General features: G+C 36.0%; 1 protein-coding gene and 1 pseudogene across 4 annotated transcripts; one reads left to right on the top strand and one right to left on the bottom strand.

Moving 5' to 3' along the window:
- Window positions 1-2,092: 2,092 nt before the first annotated feature.
- Window positions 2,093-13,840, bottom strand: LOC112032461 (UDP-glycosyltransferase 87A1). 4 transcript variants are annotated; one of them, XM_065777319.1, is made up of 3 exons: window positions 13,585-13,840; window positions 5,574-6,134; window positions 2,093-3,446 (listed from the first exon to the last, which is right to left on the bottom strand). In XM_065777319.1, the coding sequence occupies exons 2-3, from the start codon at window positions 6,061-6,063 to the stop codon at window positions 2,575-2,577; spliced, it is 1,362 nt and encodes a 453-aa protein (XP_065633391.1). In that variant the 5' UTR covers window positions 6,064-6,134; window positions 13,585-13,840; the 3' UTR covers window positions 2,093-2,574. The 4 variants fall into 4 exon arrangements, with proteins under 4 accessions (XP_065633391.1, XP_023920989.1, XP_065633389.1 ...); XM_024065221.2 differs by having other exon boundaries at window positions 2,093-3,452; window positions 13,585-13,838; XM_065777317.1 differs by having other exon boundaries at window positions 2,093-3,452; window positions 5,574-6,098; window positions 13,585-13,838.
- LOC112032453 (pentatricopeptide repeat-containing protein At5g47360-like) lies at window positions 9,127-18,167 on the top strand (annotated as a pseudogene).
- The last annotated feature ends 1,908 nt before the right edge of the window (window positions 18,168-20,075 follow it).

The following is a 20,075-nucleotide window of genomic DNA, read 5'->3' as shown; positions in this document are numbered from 1 at the left end:
AAGTTTTTTTTTTTTTTTTTTTTTTTTTTTTTTTTTGGCGGAAACTCCATTTGAATTTGTGGGAAAAAATTAGTTGCTAAAAAAATTTGGATTTGTCTTTTTTGAAAACATTCAATTTTTTTTACTTCAATGAAAATCTAGAAAACTTCTTTGAGATTTTAAAAGATTTTGAAATTTCTTTTGTTTTTTTAAAAACTTATTTGAGAATTTATTTGAAAAGAAATTTTGAAAAAAAAAATTGTATAATTTTTTTTTTAGTGGTTGACCTTTTTGGTAGGCCTAATAAACAATACAAATACAATTGGCTAACGCCACATGTCATCCCAACAAACAAAGCAAAAACACATACAATTGGTTAACCCTACAAGTTGGGTTCTAAGGTTTCTATTTGTGGTAAGGATAACAATGTCTCATAATCCTCCTCCTTCAAAAGGTCAACTATGACTAGGGAAACTCGTTCTCCAATCCATATAGAGTGAACCTTGATGGGTTGGCAGACCAGCCTTTTAACGTGCTCATAATTCTTTATAGGTAATAGCATAGGTTGTGAGCTAATGTAATGAGGATCAGAGAGCTTAAGCCTAAATGAGAAATAACCTTTTGTGCGAGGGAAAACTACATATAAAATAAAATAGAGAATTGTAAATTTATAATAAGAGGAGGGTAAAAAGAAAAGTCAAACAGAAAAGGAAATAAAGGGATAGAGGAAAAGTAATATTAAGATAGATAATAGTGGGAGATGAAAATGTAAAACTCATAGATTTTAAAACCTGTTGGTTGATTAGTCATTGACCTAAACAGCTAAACCAAATCCAACCCAAACTAGATTGACTCGGCCTTTTGCCAGGTATGGGCATTAGTTAAGTTAAAAAAAGAACCAGAAAAACCCAACACCCCTAAAGGCTCTTCGCACTTTTTAATTCTAGTTTGAGTTGCACTTTTTTTTTTCTTTCTTTTATCAATGTTGCATGTTTTAAGTTTTTTAAAAAAATTGTATTGGTAGTTAGATCAAATTTAACATGAAATAATTAAAATTTATATTCTAAAAAGATGCATAATTCCCTGTAACTACCGTACCATTAATATAAAAGTTGTTATGAATTTCAATTGACAATATACACACATGATAATCACTAAGTAATGGGAATTGTAAAAATTGAGTTTATCAAATGCAAGGTACTTCATGTGCAAAGAATGACATTAAAAGAGAATTGACCAAATGCAAGATCATTTAAAAGACTTAATGTGACAATACATTCACATCCACTGTTGTAAAACACCTAAAAATCTAAAATAGATCTGAGTAATATATACTAGTTACACAAAACACCCCCTTAGCATCACTATACAAAAATTTACAAAAGTTGAAGTTCTCTTCTAAATATACACGAGAATCTTTAGCTCTTGTAAAAAGTTTAAATATCTTCACTATACAAAAATTTGCAAAAGCTATGGTCCTCTTCTAAATATACAATAGAATTGTAGCTCTTGTAAAAAAAATTATATTCTTTATTTACCAACTTTTTGGTACTCTCTCCTCTCTTGTACCCTCTCTCCTCTGCTTTCTCACTAGATCTATAGTGGCTGATTACTCTCCCTTACTCTCATGATACCACCAATAATGGTGGTATCATCAAATTAGTGGTGAATGACAAATTTCATCCCAACATTGTAAAAACTATTTTATCCTAATAAAATCTTCTTATTAATTTACCATAATTAAAGAATATTGTTATCATCAATTATTGTTCATGAAGATGTTTTTTTTATGAAGCCCAATTTATGTTGAAAAGTAAGGCATAAACATTTAGGGCTTGTTTGGATTGAGGGAGAGGGATGAGGAATATAGTAGATTTGGCCAAAAATTAAGAGTAGAAATTAATTTCCGGCCAACTCTACTCTACAACCCCTTCCCCTCAATCCAAACAAGCGCTTAGTTTTGCAAGACACAAATAGTGTTAATTAGAAATTTTTCAAGAGAAGAAGGAAACTAATCTACATCATACAACATTCATGTGACATGGCACTAAAATTTAGTAAACAATATTCAGCAAAAAAAAAAAAAAAGTTAATAAACAATAACCCTTACTCAATCCAATAACACAATAATTAATTCTACTGATGACATCATGAAGCATTCATGTGACATGCCACTAAAATTCAATAAACAATAACCTTTACTCTATCCAATAACACAATAACCAACTCTATTATGACGTCATGAAACATGATATACAAGTTGTAGCCACTTGCTAGAGATTCTTCAAATGGACAACACATTAACACACTAGGGAAAAAAAGAGAGTAAGTTAATGCAATTTATAAAATAAAGATTATTATTACTAGGACCTTCAATAGATTATCTTGTTGAAGAAAGTACATTATATAATAATAACAAGTAGTTGTAAGTCCAAACTATTTGGCTCATTATTATTATTATTATTTATTGTTATCAAGGTTTTTTTTTTTTTTTTTGGGCTTGTATTGTTATCAAGGTTAAGGTCTTGAAACTCCGTAGATAACTGCAAAGAAGGCATGACATTTTATGGTCATGCCGAACAAAAAAGTTACTTTCTACTTAATAACCACGCTATGTGAAAGGTCTTGGATGAAGGCATTGATGTTGGTTTCAGATGATCCTCCTTTTGCAATTGCACATTGACAAATCCGTTGAAATTCAATTGCTCTTGTCCTAATTTCTTTCACTTCATTATTTTCAAAATTCATAAATTTCTGCACTAGCCTTGAAATTTCCACTCTTGAAACCAAATTGTTCATTCCCACATCTTGCTTCACCCTCCACCCAATTTTCCAATCTTCCACAATTAACTTACTATTCAGAATTTGATCAAAGATTATGGGAAAGGTAAGAAAAGGAAGACCGCATAACATTCCTTCTCGAGTGGAATTCCACCCACAGTGTGACCAAAAGCCCGCTATAGAAGAATGAGATAAGACCATCAATTGATCGCACCAAGGCACTACTAATCCTCTATGACCACAAACATCTTTCAATCTACTAGTCTCATCACGTGCCACCCAAAAGAATCTGACACCACTATCACACAAACCAGCTGCAATTTCATCCATTTGGGCACTAGAAAATGAAAGAAAACTTCCCATTGAAATATATAAAACAGAACTTCTAGGTTGGCAGTCTAACCAATGTAGATAGTTGTTGTCACTGTGGTTTGTGTTTTCTCCAAAATCAAAGTTAGGTACGATTTGACCCATAGCATATACTGGGAATGAGAATTTTGCTTTTAGAACATCAAATACTTTGGATTCGAACTCATAAATGGAAGTTAATAAGAGATATTGTGCTTTGTTTACCCATGAAAAAGCTTCGAGAACTCTTTTTGTCATTTGTTGGTTTCTCCCATCAAAAGGAATATTCATTAGTTGTGTGGAGGAAATTCCAGGGATGTAATCTACATGCTCCTCAGCTTTTGCTGACATAAAAAAAAAAAATAAATATAAAAATAAATAAACAAACAAACAAACAAACAATGGTATCAATAGAAATCCACAATTGGGTAAACATAATCCTAGCGGAAGTATGACAATGAAGAAACTACGTTAATTGGTAATTAGTTCACTTATTTTTCTAGCTGTTTTGATGCTTTGTTTGAGTTGCCATGAAAAAAGTTGACTTATTGTTGAATTGGTTCTTTTGTATAAGGTAGCTGTAAGGGTTAAATCTCATAGGCAAAAAATTAATAAGCAAAAAAAAAAAAAAAAAAAAAATGTAAGAACAAAATTTAGTTACAAACTTGGTTATAACATAAGGCTATCACCAACAATAAGAAAATTATATGTGTTCTTGTCATATGCAATACACCTGAAATTGATTGTTTACAATCACTTAAGTGTGATTTAGTAAGTAAACATAGGACATTTTCCTATTGTTGATTGTAGCCAAATTTTATCCAAAAAGTAATCCGTCTGCTAATTTGTCAAGGTGTTCTCTCCATTTTCATAACTTCATTGCCTTTGTTCAGCAGCTATAGCTTCATTTTGCACTACCAAATCAATCTCTTTGGTAATCTTTCAAAGCAAAGAAAGAAATAGCAACCCCCCCCCCCCCTCCCATGCCCAGGGGGAAAAAATTGATTTCTGTGAGAAACCAAGAACTTGACCAAGGATATGATACAAGTATAATACGGTAAATATATAGACGGGTATATTTTGGCATCTTTGAAAAAGTACATTTCAAAAATTTGGCATAAAAATATGGAATCAGGAAAAAAAAAAAAAAAAAAACAGTACATGTAATGTGTGTTTGCCTAGCACTAAAGTTGCGTTTGCATTTTTTTGGCTGGTCCCATGGCACTGTTCATGGACCAGCCAAAGCATAAAAATGCGTGAATAGTATTCGTGAATAGTGTTTTGCCTTTAAAAAAATGTTTTTCTATAGTGTTTTTAGCAATTAGTTTTCAGTTTTTAGCAAATAAACAATATCCAAACAAACTCGTATTATACGGTTATGTTACGCTTATTTTAAAAAAAATATAGTAACAAAAATATGGAAAACATTTACCATATATATTTTTTATAGATAAAAGCAAATAATATTTGTTTTTTGGGAGGGAGCCACAAGTATGGATCATCTGTCTATTATATTTTATGGGTCCTTTAAGTTAAATTTTATTACTTATTAGGAAGCCACACTATAATTTTGGATTCAAATGTTAAACTATTTTATATATCTATAATCCAAATCTATATGCAATATAAAATAAAATAAAAATGACTTTATGTTAACTTCTTCTATTATTGCCACATAAGCTTTTAAAACACTTTTTTTTTCACATCATTATTCTAATTTGTATTTTTTTCATTGAGTTTAAATTCTATAAGAATTCACCATAAAAGCTCTTATATTTATCGTCTACATTAAAATTGTCGTATTATATTTTCTCCAAATAATATAATAGATTCAATTCCATTAACAAACACAATCATATATTATGAATATCTTTTAATAATTATCAAAGTCCATATTTATTTATTTTTATTATAAAAAAACATAGAGAAGATAATATTTTGTTACTTTTGTATGCATTGCAAAGATTGGTAACTAATTTTTAATCAATAATTTTTAGTATATATAAAACCAAAGCAATTTGACTTTTCGTTGAACATATAATATTTTATTACCTAAACTTTTGAGACTTACAATTTTACACATCATTATTTTAATATATATATATGTGTGTGTATGTGTGAAATTTAAATTTTATTTCATATTTAAACCTGCTATTAGATTCTTAGCCCATCATATTTCTTCAAATTCTAGAATTTATAGCTTCATATATAAATAAATCATAATGAATGACTATTAAAAACTAAATCTTTGCTTGGACTGTGTTCCGTACCATAAAATGGTAAGGTGGGTTATTTTATTATTGGGTTTTTTGTTTTCCAATAATGTATTTTTTTTCCCTACTCACATGGTCACATGTTAAAAAAATTGAAATATTTTATTTATTATTTACTAAGAAAAAAAAGAAGTAGGAGAAGAGATAATATAAGTAAAAAGAATTTGTATTAATAATTTAATACATACTCACCTGAGTCAGATGGGAAATGACCATTTTTGACTAAAAGATCCACATGTTGGATGATGGTGAACATGGACGGCGACATAGGCCAAAACGATGCCACTGGAATATTCCTTCGGTTCCCAACTCCAACTGCCCAGAAAAGAAAAGTATCAGCCATGATAACTGTAACCGGAGGCTCAAGCTGATCAAGGAGCCGCACAAATGGAGCTTCCATCTTCGTCATGACAGCTTCGGCGAAGGAGGAAATGTCAGCTGCGCGGACTAGCTCTGATGGGACAACGTTAGGAATGGTGCCGAAGCGAATGTTGTCGGGCTTAGGATCGGAGCCGATGAAACCAAGCCATTCTTCGGTGACAACGAAAGTGACGAGGATATTGCTGTTTTTGGAAGCTAGTATCTTGCAGAGGTTCAACATGGGGTTGATGTGGCCACGGCCTGGAGAAGGCATGGCCACCACGTGGCACTGCGTGGTTGGTTTAGCTTTGACGGAATTCATGTCCGAAAAAGGATGTGCTGTAGGTGTAGGTATCACTGATTCAATTTAATAGCAGAAGAACATTTTATAATCTACAAAGGTCAAAAAAATACAACACTTGTAAATATATATAGTAATACTAATAACGAAAGGGGTAGTTGCATATTACTTAATTATTATTATTTTTTTTTTGGGTAAAAAATTACTTAATTATTATGCAATTTCACATGTGTGCTTTGATCTGATAACTTGAAACTTGAAAGTCATAGCAGTGTCGCATGCCATGAGCTCAGCCTTTGTTCTGGTCAAAAGGTAAAACCCAAATACCCATTTTCTTTTTTGCGCTTAGAAGACTAGTGAAGGTTTACAAGTGGAGTGTACTAGTGCAGCCATGGATTTTCATTACATTATTATTGTGAAAAAAGGGTCTGAATTTTGACTGAAGTGTTCCTCGGCCTCCATAGAGTCTTCCAACTTTAGCCTATTTAGAGCATCTCCAATAGATTAGTTAAATCTATTTTTGGAGAACAAACCCCAAAAATCAGCTCCAACAAATTCTCTAAATACAAAACTTTTCCAAAAATTCTTTGAAGTTGCTTCAGTGCTTCTCTAGATATAAAAAAACACTGTAGCAACTTCAAATGAATTTTTCTTCTTAAAAAAATTATACAACTTGTAGGGACTCAATTTGGATTGGACCCAGAGTATAAATGAGTTTTCAGCCCAACAAGCCCAAACAATAAATTTGTAGACAGTGGATCGAAGGTTTAGGCGCTGGCCAGTGTTCACGAAGCATGAACTTTCTTCTTTTATTAAAAAATACTTAGAACTTTTTGCAACTGGGAGATGCTCCTCGGACCATGGCCGAGGAGCCCTTTTTCCTCTTTCTTTTTTCCCCCCCCCCTCTTATTTTACTCGCTTCTCTTTATATAGTCTTCATTGTCCTATCTCGTTCTTCCATCTGTTGATCATCCATTCGTCTTTCTTCTGACCGTCCGTCATATCAGAGGCCTTATCAACACTCAAGTGGTTCACACTGATCAACGTTGCCCTGCTAAGGGGTTGCATCCCTATTAATGCGGCCAGAGGGGTTAGGTGAATGCATTAAGTATGGAGGTGACAGCTTGCTCTGGGCTTGTTCCTTCCCAAAATTATCCTTAGTATGCCGAGGACGAAGAGGTCCTCGGCGTGGATCCAAAAAAGAGTCTCTCCCTAATTTAGCCTTGGATGGTCATCCTTCCTCGGCGCGGGCCTTGGGCCTACTACATGATGGGCTGAGGCGATTAGGCCCACGGGCCCCACAATAGCCCCTCAAAACCCTGCTTCACTTTCCCTCGGACGGGGACGAGGGTTTTGATATCTACTGGCCCTCTAGACGAATCGCCCCACTTAGGTCCGCGTTAATACTGGCGACTTTTCGACTGCCCGATGTACGTTTTGACGTTTCAAGACTCAGTATGTGCTCACATTAAATTTTGGCGGCACCACGTTTCCCACTTTCAACGGTGTGATAGTAATTGTTCGGTGGGGATCTCCTGGTTTTATGGGCAGGCGGTTACATTTGGGGAGCCTAAGGAGGAGTATAAGTACCTGTTTGAACCGTTTGGTTTCCTCATTTTCGTGCTTACAACTATTAGTGCGTATAATTTGAATCTGGTTCAACTTGCACACTGCCTGAAGAGGATCGTCATATTTCTGTAAGTCTTCTTCTTCCGGTGACCCCAAATTTTCCTGATTTTATTCCTTCTTTTCTTCTTCTGGAACCTTTAGCCGTCCTTGGGGGATGGGTAAGTTTAAGAAGTTGGTTGAGTCCAACGAGATGATGAACAAATTCATTGTTGACTATGGGATACCCAATAATGTGAGTTTGAGGTACTGTGAAGAAGGGGAGTGGTATATTAAGAGGAGAGAGGGTGAAGTCGTGATCCCGATAGTCACTTTCGTAGAGGGAGGGATGAGAATCCCTATGAGGCCAGTGACTCTCGGTTACCTTAGGCATTTCCGTCTGACTCCTACCCAGTGCGCCGTGAATGTATTTAGGATACTAGGGTGTGTAGATACCTTGAATGAGAAAATGGGGCTGAAACTGACTCACCACGATGTGAACTGGTGCTACAACCTTCATCACCTGAGGGGTAAGACGTACTATATGAAGACGAGGGATGATAGGGTCCGACTCATCCAGTGTCTTCCTGATTCTAATAAAGGGTTGACTCAAGATTTCCTCATAATGTCGGGAGAGTGGCACAACGGTTTTCACTGCCCAACAGTAGAGGGGGAGCCAGGTAGGGTATCCGAAGTAGGAGACGATCTAGGTTTCAGTATTTTTCTTTTTTTTTTATAGCTGTATATCCGCTTTGATTGATTAACCACAGGAGTTTCGCTTTTCTTTTCACAGATCCACACGCCTTCGCACGTCATTTCCACCTAGTCAACAAAGCGGATTTGGAAACTGTTCTTAGGTCAGAACTTTTTCTGAACGAAACTGATAACCAGGTTAGAGCTGCTCACAAAATCCTCGGATGCGACCCAGCTTAGAAATCATTCCCAGTCCCGAGGCACGTAATTAGAGCTCGTGACCCTCGGCTTACGCAGATTACCGTGGTGGAGGACGGTTTTGCATTTTCCGAGGGATCTCACATACCTGAAGGTATTCCGCTAGCAGGTCCCTCATCATCCCACCAAGTAACGGTGGCCGAGGAAGGACAATCTAAGAAGGCAGGGGAGGTGGTTGAACTGAGCTCTTCTAAGGACGAATATAGTGTGTTCAACCTAGCTGATCAATCCGAGGATCCCTCTGGTGATCTAGGAGACCCTCATCTGACCGAAGCCGATCTTCGATCCCTAAGAGTTGGTACCCAGGCTGAGATGGGTTTAAAAAGACAGCCCCAAACCAATCTTCTTAACCTGCTTGAAGGCGGCTCCAAGAAGGGTGCACCGGAAGAGTTGCCGCCCAAGCCTTCAACACATCCGCCCCAGATTTTAACTGTGCAAACCAGGTCATCCTCTGTCCCTACAGTATCAGACCCTCAGACCGAGTCCTATGACCCAAAAAGGAAGAGACATTCCAAGGGTAAGGAGCCAATGGATGGGAGCAAATCCCAGTCCCCGCCCGAGGAGGGTGGATTTCGCAGGCTTCCGAAGCAGCTGAAACTCGGTAGTCAACGGAAAGGTAGGAAGATCGTCCAGCAGTCTGAGGCCCAAGCCTGGCTGCCTGCTGCCATGCTCCATGATCAGCCCCTGATGGATGACGCATCGATACGGGAATCTCAAGGAGTTGAGGGGGATCTCGTAGCCGATGCCCTGGAGAAGTCTCTTCTCCTTCCCACTGACATGGCCAAGCTAAGAAATATGAGTGGGACAGAGGTTATCCTTGACCTTAAGAAATATCTAAGCATGGTGGGTCCCTTGGTACCTATTTACTTTATTTGAACTTTATTGCTTAGTACCTTCCTTTCTCTTTACGAAGTTACTTGTTTTTATTGGCAGGCTATCCAGGCTCTTTTCAGGTTAGACGAGGAGATCGATGGCCAAAGCAGCGCTTTAGCGCAAGAGCGTGACAAGTTCTTGAAAGCTGCCAGTACCCTCAAGAGATCTGAGGCCGACCTAAAAAAGGCGACCGAGAATCTGGAGGAGATGACAAAGGCCAGGGACACTGCTGCCTCCGACTTAGCCGCGGCTAGGAAGCAAGCAGAGGATCAAACCAATCGCTTGCAAGACATTGAGGGCCAACTACAGACTGCCAAAGGGGACATTGCCTACCTGAAGAAAAAGTTGGCCGAGGCAATCCATAAGAAAGGTATTGCCGAGTATGCCAGGGACGAAGCTGTGAGAGCCAAAGATGAGGCGGTATTTGCAAAAATAGACGCTGAGTGCTCTGTAGAACAGGCGGAGGAGGAGGCTTTCGCAGATGGGGTGGCTAAGACTGAAGCCACCCTTCGGGCTCAAGTTCCTGCAGTGTGCAGGCATTATTGTTCTGAGACCTGGTATGAAGCCCTCAACCAAGCAGGGGTTGATGCATCATCTGACCTTAGGAGGGAGGACAGGGTATATTATCCTGTTGCAATTCGCGAGACTGCCCCTGCTGCTCCCAAGGAGGGATCCGCATTACCAGTGAGTGAGAGCCACAATAAGACCGCCGAGGCTACGTCTTCAGCTGACTAACCCCCCGAGGAGGTTGAACCCCAGAGAACGTTGGGGGGAGTTAGAATCGAGGGTCAGGAAATGCCACAAGACGTGGCGAGGCCTCCTGCGGACCCTCCGAGACGAAGCCCTTAGGCCTTGGCTAAAGTCTTTTGATCTGCTTATCGAATTAATTTGCATACTGAGTTGGGGAGACTGGTGTATGACATAGGATAATTCTGTTTATTTTCTTTTTTATTTCATTTTGTTTCTTGCCTTGGTGGCGTTGTAAGGAGACTGTATATTTTTTGTTTGAACTGAATACTCAATACTTTGCTTCCAACTATGGATATTTTCTTTTACTTGCTTTACTCTAATATTCTGCTCAATACTTGTATTCTATTCTGGAGTTAGTCTCCTGAGATCACCTGTTATCCTTCAAATATAAATCTAAGGATCGTATTATAGCTTGACTCTAGGTAACACTCTGGTTTTTCTACAGATAGTTATTTTCTCCATAGATTCGAGTCCTTGGACCATGAAATATCTTGGTTCTGTCTAGTACGCGGATATAGTGGTGTGATTAGTTCTCTCCTAGGCTTGGGTCCGAGGACCATACAATGCCTTGGTTCTGTCTACTACTTCTATTTTTCTGTAAGTATCTAGTTTCCCCATAGGTTTGAGTCCGAGGACCATGCAATACCTTGGTTCTGTCTAGTACCCAGGTATAATGGTGTGATTAGTTTTCCCATAGGCTTGGGTTCGAGGACCATGCAATGCCTTGATTCTGTCTACCACTTCTATTTTTCTGTAAGTATCTAGTTTCCCCATAAGTTTGAGTCCAAAGACCATGCAATACATTGGTTCTGTCTAGTACCCAGGTATAATGGTGTGAATAGTTTTACCATAGGCTTGGGTCCGAGGACCATGCAATGCCTTGGTTCTGTTTACCACTTCTATTTTTCTGTAAGCATCTAGTTTCCCCATAGGTTTGAGTCTGAGGACCATGCAATACCTTGGTTCTGTCTAGTACCCAGGTATAATGGTGTGAATAGTTTTTCCATAGGCTTGGGTCCGAGGACAATGCAATGCCTTGGTTCTGTCTACCACTTCTATTTTTCTGTAAGTATCTAGTTTTCCCATAGGTTTGAGTCCGAGAACCATGCAATACCTTGGTTCTATCTAGTACCCAGGTATAATAGTGTGATTAGTTTTCCCATAGGCTTGGGTCCGAGGACCATGCAATGCCTTGGTTCTGTCTACCACTTCTATTTTTCTGTAAGTATCTAGTTTCCCCATAGGTTTGAGTCCGAGGACCATGCAATACCTTGGTTCTTTCTAGTACCCAGATATAATGGTGTGATTAGTTTTACCATAGGCTTGGGTCTGAGGACCATGCAATGCCTTGGTTCGGTCTACCACTTCTATTTTTCTGTAAGTAAGGGTTTGTCCTCGGACCACTTTACTGGAGACGATTCCTCCTTGGGTCGGATTATGATCTTTACAGTTGGCGTTGATCTCGCCTCCAGCTCGAGCCCCCATCTTTTTCATTTATGAAGCGTCCTTTCGCCGTTCGTGTTCCGCGCTTGACGCTTCGGTGCGCGAGACGCGCCTTCATTAATGTCCTCATGAATTAACACGAGTCCAACGGTTTACGGCCCCCTTGGAATTTGGTAGCTTCATTATTAGCCCTGCTTATAACTCCCTTTTCGAATTCTGCGTGAATTAATTCTCACCAACCCTCATCCTCTATATAAGGCTTTCCGGGGGGATGGTTTCTCCATACTCCATGAACCTCCCAACACAAACAAAAAGAACACACCTTTTCAATTCCCCAAGCCCCTTTAATAACCCCGTCGGAATTGTGACCGGAGCTGGCAGATATAGGGCTGCTTTGGGCGGGTGTGAGGACATTCGTGCCAAGAGCCGTTGTGGCCACAGCCCCCACTGGGCTTCCGATGCAACAGAATCTAGGCGTAACCCCGATGGTGCCATACAAGGTGGCCCGGAGGGATGTCGTTGAAGTACCTAATGTCTCTCCTCGGAGCGCACCCCCGACGAAGGAGACGTGCGAATTCATGTCATGGGCGGTGTTCGAGTGTTGCCGTCTCCAGCGGCCAACGCTCGTGAGGATTGGAGAGAATCAAAGGAACATCACAGGGGAGGGCGTCCCGGAGCCCCTTGCATTTGCTCCTCGCTTTGTTCAAGCTCCGTCGCTCCAAGAAAGGAGTTGTTGGTGGCTTTAAAGAGAGCTGGCCCTCCCCCTTCCCTGCTTTTATTGTCAAGTTCTCCCATTCTCTTGATGCCAATAAAAGCATGGATTGACACTTCCCTCTAGCTAGTTTTAGGGCGGGTCCACCTAGGCCTCTGATTGTAGAACTAGCTGGTAGGAATAGTTGTAAAGCAAGCCTGCCTGAGCCCCTGATTGTAATCTGTAACTTTTCTTTTTATGAAATAATATTAAGATTTCTCTTTTCGCTATCAAATCTTCCATTTTCTTGCAATTTTTTTTTTACGTCGCCAACTTACTGTAAAACGACCACTCAAAACAACTGCCTGGTACACCGGCCAGCGCACTAATCCTTCCCACAGACGGCTCCAATTGTAGGGACTCAATTTGGATTGGACCCAGAGTATGAATGGGTTTTCAGCCCAACAAGCCCAAACAATAAATTTGTAGATAGTGGATCGAAGGTTTAGGCGCTGGCCAGTGTTCACGAAGCATGAACTCTCTTCTTTTATTAAAAAATACTTAGAACTTTTTACAACTGGGGGATGCTCCTCGGACCATGGCCGAAGAGCCCTTTTTCCTCTTTCTTTTCCCCCCCTCTTATTTTACTCGCTTCTCTTTATATAGTCTTCATTGTCCTATCTCGTTCTTCCATCTGTTGATCATCCATTCGCCTTTCTTCTGACCGTCCGTCATATCAAAGGCCTTATCAACACTCAAGTGGTTCACACTGATCAACGTTGCCCTGCTAAGGGGTTGCATCCCCATTAATGCGGCCAGAGGGGTTAGGTGAATGCATTAAGTGTGGAGGTGACAGCTTGCTCTGGGCTTGTCCCTTCCCAAAATTATCCTTAGTATGCCGAGGACGAAGAGGTCCTCAGCGTGGATCCAAAAAGAGTCTCTCCCTAATTTAGCCTTGGATGGTCATCCTTCCTCGGTGCGGGCCTTGGGCCTACTACACGATGGGCTGAGGCGATTAGGCCCACGGGCCCCACACAACTCAATAAAAAATAATTATTTCTCTCTCCTCTCACAACGGCTACAAACACAACAATTATTTCTCTTAAACATCTCTAAACTCAAGCATAATCAAAATACAAACTCAAAAACACAATCTTAAAATTAATTAAATCATAACAATAAAAGCAAAAAAGAAAAGAAAAGAAAAAAAAAGACAGAAGCCATCTAACCCGTTTGGACTACGTTGTGGAGGAAGACGAGCAGCGGCGGAGCGGAAGGCGCGGCTTGGCACAGTGAACGCTGATTTTGTGCTTGCCTGTGTCCTTCTATCAATGGTGGAGCAAGCAAGATATTTCTTACTTGTTCTTTCTCTGTTTCTTATCACATAGAGAGCTAGAGAGTGTTCTAGAATCAAGTAGAAAAAGAGAGAGCTAGAGAAAGAAAGAGAGAGAGAGCTGGAGAAAGTGATCTGAAATCAAGTAGAAAAATAAAAAGAAAGGGGAGTGGGTATACGTGAGTGGTGGGGAAAAGACAAGAGAAAAAAAGAAAAGAAAAGAAATGTATGGATGAAATTGAAAGGAAAAATAATATAAAGTTTAAGAAATGACAATTAAGAAATGTTACCACAATATTTTTACAATAAATCTTAAGTAACAGATTGTTATTAGCTAATATTGGTCAGTAAAAAAAAAAAAATTGTGGTGGGTTCAAATTAGAATTAAGGTCCATTTGGATACAACTTATTTTGTTGAAAACTGAAAACTGAAATCACTGTAACAAAATAATTTTTAAATGTGTGAATAGTGTCATGAGACCCATTTTTAATTTTTTTTTCCTAAATAAAGTGATTGTGGGTCCCATGAACGGTAACTTTGTTTTCCACACAGTATAATCAAATGCATGAATAGTACCGATTACTGTTCATAAGCGCTAAAAAAAAAAAAAATAGAGAGAAGAAAACGCAAAACGTGCAAACGCTACCGTTGATCCAAACAAATACTTAGTAACAACTTTCCACATAAGATTTTGTTATGATTCTTGTGAAAGTATTGCAAAAAATATTGTTGATATAACACTTTTTATTGAAAAATATTGTTGTTAAGAATGAACATAAGAAAAATAAATGATGATTAAAAAAAGAATAAAGAATTAATAAAAAAATAATATTTAAATGAGATGAAGAAAAAATAGAAAATTTGTTGAAAAATGTATTTGAAAAAGTAGGTAAATAAAAGCTAAATGTTACTGTTCATTATTTAAACAGTACAAATGCTCTTATTAATTTATTTTGAATAAAATAATCTTATATTTTGCTTTATTATTTTGTGTGTCTGACATCTACTAACGTGAAGATCAATACAAACTTCACATAAAAAAAAAAAAACTTCCAATATGGTACACCAAAATAATATCAAATGTCGTCTAAATGGATTTATAATTTTAAAAATAATAAAAAATAAAATCTACTACCATGTGTCATCTAAAAAAGGTTTGTAATATTAATCCATATCGTATCATATCATATCATATACTATATAATAAAAGTTGAACTTAAACACCGTGGTCGAGGCAAGTAACTTTACCATATTGCAAAAAAAATAAAATTAGATTTTAAGGAAAAAATAGATATAATTTTTCTTCTCCTATAATGTATAAGTTGATAAAAATATTACTTTGATTACAATCTAAATTCTATCTTAATTTAATTACAATCCAAATTCTTCATCTAATCATTTATTAAAATTATTAATTAAAAAAAAAAAACAGCAACATACTACACATGCAGAAATTTATAGATATAATTTTGTTATTATCAACTTTTCTTCTATGACTTTATCACTTTTTTGGATAAGTTATGTTGAGTTTAACTTCTTCTTTGGATAACTTTAAACGGCTGAGCTGATTATAACTTAATATATATATATATATATATATATTTCTATCCTATTTCCTTATCGCCGTTCATATTTACTTACTTCTTCTTTTTTACATTACGTTCAATGACTATATAACAATTTTTTTTTTTTTTTGAATAAACATACATCCTAAGTTAATTCTTCTTCTCTTATAATTTCTATAATGATTAGAAATCTAAGTTCCTCACAATTGAAAATTCTCTCTCTCTCTCTCTCTCTCTCTCTCTCTCTCTATATATATATATAATGTTTTTTAGTGTAATTTTTATATATTCATAGGCACAACTTCTTCTTCTTCTTCTTCTTTTCTCTCCCCCATTATCAATAATTCTCATTACAATTTCTATGTTGTTTAGAAATCTAACTCTCCTTTGTCTGTTTGTTTGCTTTTTTTTTTCTTATTACTTAGGCAATTTGATATTTGTGAAATCCATAGTAAAATCTTTATCAAACCTACTATCCAGACTATTATAGGTATGTATTTCTCTTCTTCTTCTTCTTCTTCTTCTTCTTTTTTTTTTTTTTTTTTCTTATGAGTCATAAATGCAATCTTAAATCCATGAAATCTATTATATAAACCTCTATAAATATTATTTAAGAATTATCAAATTTTGTATTCTCTCCTACAACAAGGGTTCCATTTGTATTTGTGTTATGTTTATGTGTGTTATTAGATTAAATTAATTTTCTTGAGAAGTAAAATGTTTATGTTATTATTTCTAATTTTTATTTTTGTTGTTAATGATATTATATGTGTGCGAAAGTAGTTGTCTAACATTATGAGCATGTAAATTTTTTTTTTATTTTAAATTTTACTGTAACTAATTTTTATTTTGGTTTTTACAAATATCAATATCCATACCTATATTTATCACCCACAACACATTTGAATAGTATTCATGATTTTTTTATTTTTTTTTAACATAGCATGTTATAAATATCAACAACATATTCCTTCACAAGATTGCTATTAGTAAGTAATATTAAATCTATATCATGAAAAGGAATTTACATCTTAATATGATCATGCAACTATTTGCTTGAACTAGTAATTTTTTCTAACAATTGTCTTTATCATTTTTATCCATTAAGACTCCTTTAATATTAAATCTTCATGACTCTCCACTCATTGTTTAGATAAAAGAGGCCATTGGTGTATCAAAACGTAACTCTAAATAAAGGTTTGAAAAACAAAATAAATTGCATAACACAGTTTAGATGTACTACAAATATTCTGGCAAATGAAAAACCTTTGGTTAAGTTTCCTTAGATTTTAAATTATTAAATTCAGGAATTTTTTTCATGTAAATATGTTGTGTGGTTGTTTGAATCCAAAGAACAATACTTTATATACAATTTATATGATCTAGACTCAAGTGATTATTAATTTGTTATTTTTCAATAAAATTATTCCAAAAGTTTATAACTAAAATTGTGCAACGCATAGGAGTAATACTAATATATATATATATATATAACTGAAACCTTTAAATTTTTGTTGACCTCTTACTTCTCTCAAGCCCCAAAGTTCTCAACTTTAAATTCCCCAAGTGTCTCCTCTGCTGAGAAATTCTACACTCACCTCAAAGGAATGGTGCCAAGAACATAGAAAAATCCCTGGCCACAGTTAATACCACATTGGACTCCAATTGTGTCACTGAGGTCTTACATAGATGTCAACCAAACCAGTCTCAAATGGGTCTTAGGTTTTTCATCTGGGCTGGCCTTCAATCCAAATATAGGCATAGTTCATTCACGTACAACAAAGCTTGTGAATTGCTTCAAATTAATCGAAACCCAGGTGTTGTTGTTGATATTGTTGAGGGTTATAGGGTTGACGGGTATGTGTTTAGTGCTAAGGCATTTAAGGTGGTTTTGAATTTGTGTAAGGAAGCTACGCTTGCAAATGAGGCTTTGTGGATATTGAGGAAAATGAATTAATTTGGTTTGCAGGCCGATACTACAGCTTATAATGTGGTTCTAAGGTTGTTTTGTGAAAATGGTGATATGGATATGGCTGAAGAGTTGATGAATGAGATGGGTTTGAGTGATTTTTATCCCGATATGATCACGTATGTTGCCATGATTAAAGGGTTCTGTAATGTGGGTAGGATAGAGGATGCTTGTGGATTGGTTAAGTTTGTGAGGGGCATGGGTGTGTGCCTAATGTTGTGGTGTATTCAACCCTTCTTGATGGGGTTTGTAGATGTGGGAGTATGGAGAGAGCATTGGAGTTGTTGGGTGAGATAGAGAGAGGTGGTGGAAATTGTAGTCCAAATGTTGTTACATATACATCTGTGATTCAGAGCTTTTGTGAGAAAGGTCAGACAAAGGAGGCATTGGAAATTTTGGATAGAATGGAAGCTTTTGGGTGTGCTCCTAATCGCGTTACAGTTAGTAGCTTGATAAATGGTTTCTGTATGGAGGGGCATGTTGAAAAGGCTTATAAGGCGATTGATAAAGTTGTTGCAGGAGGCAATGTTTCATATGGTGATTGCTATAGTTCTCTAATATTGTCTTTCGTAAAATTTCAAAAACTTGAGGAGGCAGAGAAGCTCATTAGGAAGATGCTTGCTACTGGGGTGAAACCTGATAGTTTGGCAAGTAGCATTTTGATAAGGGAGCTTTGTTTGGAGGGAAGAGTGCTAGATGGATTTTACTTATTTGACGAAGTTGAGAAGTTTGAGTTTTTAACTTCCATTGATTCTGATCTTTATTCTATTCTTTTAGTTGAGCTTTGTCAACAAAGCCATCTGGTAGAGGCTGCAAAGCTTGCGAGGTTACTGCCCAAGAAAGGAATTAGATTGAAAGCTTCTTATATTGACAGTATAGCTGAAAACCTGAAGAAATTCGAAAATGAGGAGCTAGTTAAGCAGTTGAGTATGATTGGGAAATAGCATACTGTCTCGGAGGATCTTATTTGTTGATTTGAGCAGGTTTAAGATTAGAGAATTCTAAGTCTCCAGTTGTGACAAAACAAGTAGGGAAGTTCAATGCATTTGCAATAATTCTTGACAGATATGAAACCTTGTCTTTTTTCATTTGGCTGTGGAATGTGGAACTTCAAAGTGACTATGTGAGTGGTGGCACTGTGGTAGTCATCAACCAATGTTTGATTAAGCTGAAGTATACAGTGCTTAAGGTTCAAATGAAAACAATGCCTTGCTTTATAACATTGCCACGGGAAGCTGAGTTTCTTTAAAATGTCTTATTTCTTAGATCAATGCCTCCACTGTTTCATCACTGGTTTAAGAAGGTCTGCTAGAGAAACATAATTTTATTAGGTCTGCTTTAGAGATCAATTTTAGGGTTTTGAGGAGGGAAGAGAGAGTCCTAACAAGAGTCTCTTTTTTTTTTTTTTAATCCTAAAATTTTTTAATTTATTTTTTTGACATGAGTCTTTTTTTTTTTTTTGAAACCTAAAGTGAGTCCTTTTTTTTTTTTTTTTAATTCTAACGTCTCTAATTAAAAAAATTATAATTATTTTTTTAATTTTCGGTTTTATATTATATATAGATAATAATAATGATGTGGCAAGCACAGTCCTAACACGAGTGTCTCTTTTTTTCTTTTTTCTTTTTTTCCTTAATCCTAATTTAAAAAAAAAAAAAAAACCCTAAAGTGAGTCTTTAAAAAAAAAAAAAAAATTCTAACCCGAGGTCTAATTAAAAAAATTATAATTATTTTTTTAATCTTCGATTTTATATTATATATAGATAATAATAATGATGTGGCAAGTTCTAAAGAGGTCAACAAAAATTTAAAGGTTTCAGTTATATATATATATATATATTAGTATTACTCCTATGCGTTGCACAATTTTAGTTATAAACTTTTGGAATAATTTTATTGAAAAATAACAAATTAATAATCACTTGAGTCTAGATCATATAAATTGTATATAAAGTATTGTTCTTTGGATTCAAACAACCACACAACATATTTACATGAAAAAAATTCCTGAATTTAATAATTTAAAATCTAAGGAAACTTAACCAAAGGTTTTTCATTTGCCAGAATATTTGTAGTACATCTAAACTGTGTTATGCAATTTATTTTGTTTTTCAAACCTTTATTTAGAGTTACGTTTTGATACACCAATGGCCTCTTTTATCTAAACAATGAGTGGAGAGTCATGAAGATTTAATATTAAAGGAGTCTTAATGGATAAAAATGATAAAGACAATTGTTAGAAAAAATTACTAGTTCAAGCAAATAGTTGCATGATCATATTAAGATGTAAATTCCTTTTCATGATATAGATTTAATATTACTTACTAATAGCAATCTTGTGAAGGAATATGTTGTTGATATTTATAACATGCTATGTTAAAAAAAAATAAAAAAATCATGAATACTATTCAAATGTGTTGTGGGTGATAAATATAGGTATGGATATTGATATTTGTAAAAACCAAAATAAAAATTAGTTACAGTAAAATTTAAAATAAAAAAAAAANAGTGTGGATGATAGAGCTAGGTTAACTATGGAGCTCACAACGGTTGATCACAACATACAAGTATAAACCAGCATAAAAGTACACGTAAAGACCAAGTAAGTTCAAGTCCAAAGAGACTTATGATAAATTGAATACAGGTTACAATTCTTAGGGTTACAGTTAGACCTCTCTCTCCCCCTTTTTCTTTTCTTTTTCTTCCTTTTTTTACTATTAGGAGCCCTTCTTCTTTATATAGCATCCACCCCCATCATCCCCATCGTCCACTTGTTCTTCATTCAGCTCCCTACTTAAGTGCATGTCATGTCATGTATCTCCCTCAACTTTTGTGAATGGCGGTAGCTGAAG

Source organism: Quercus suber, unplaced genomic scaffold (assembly GCF_002906115.3).
Source record: "Quercus suber isolate HL8 unplaced genomic scaffold, Cork oak 2.0 scaffold_153, whole genome shotgun sequence".
Taxonomy (NCBI): domain Eukaryota; kingdom Viridiplantae; phylum Streptophyta; class Magnoliopsida; order Fagales; family Fagaceae; genus Quercus; species Quercus suber.
This window is presented reverse-complemented; position numbering and strand designations above follow the sequence as displayed.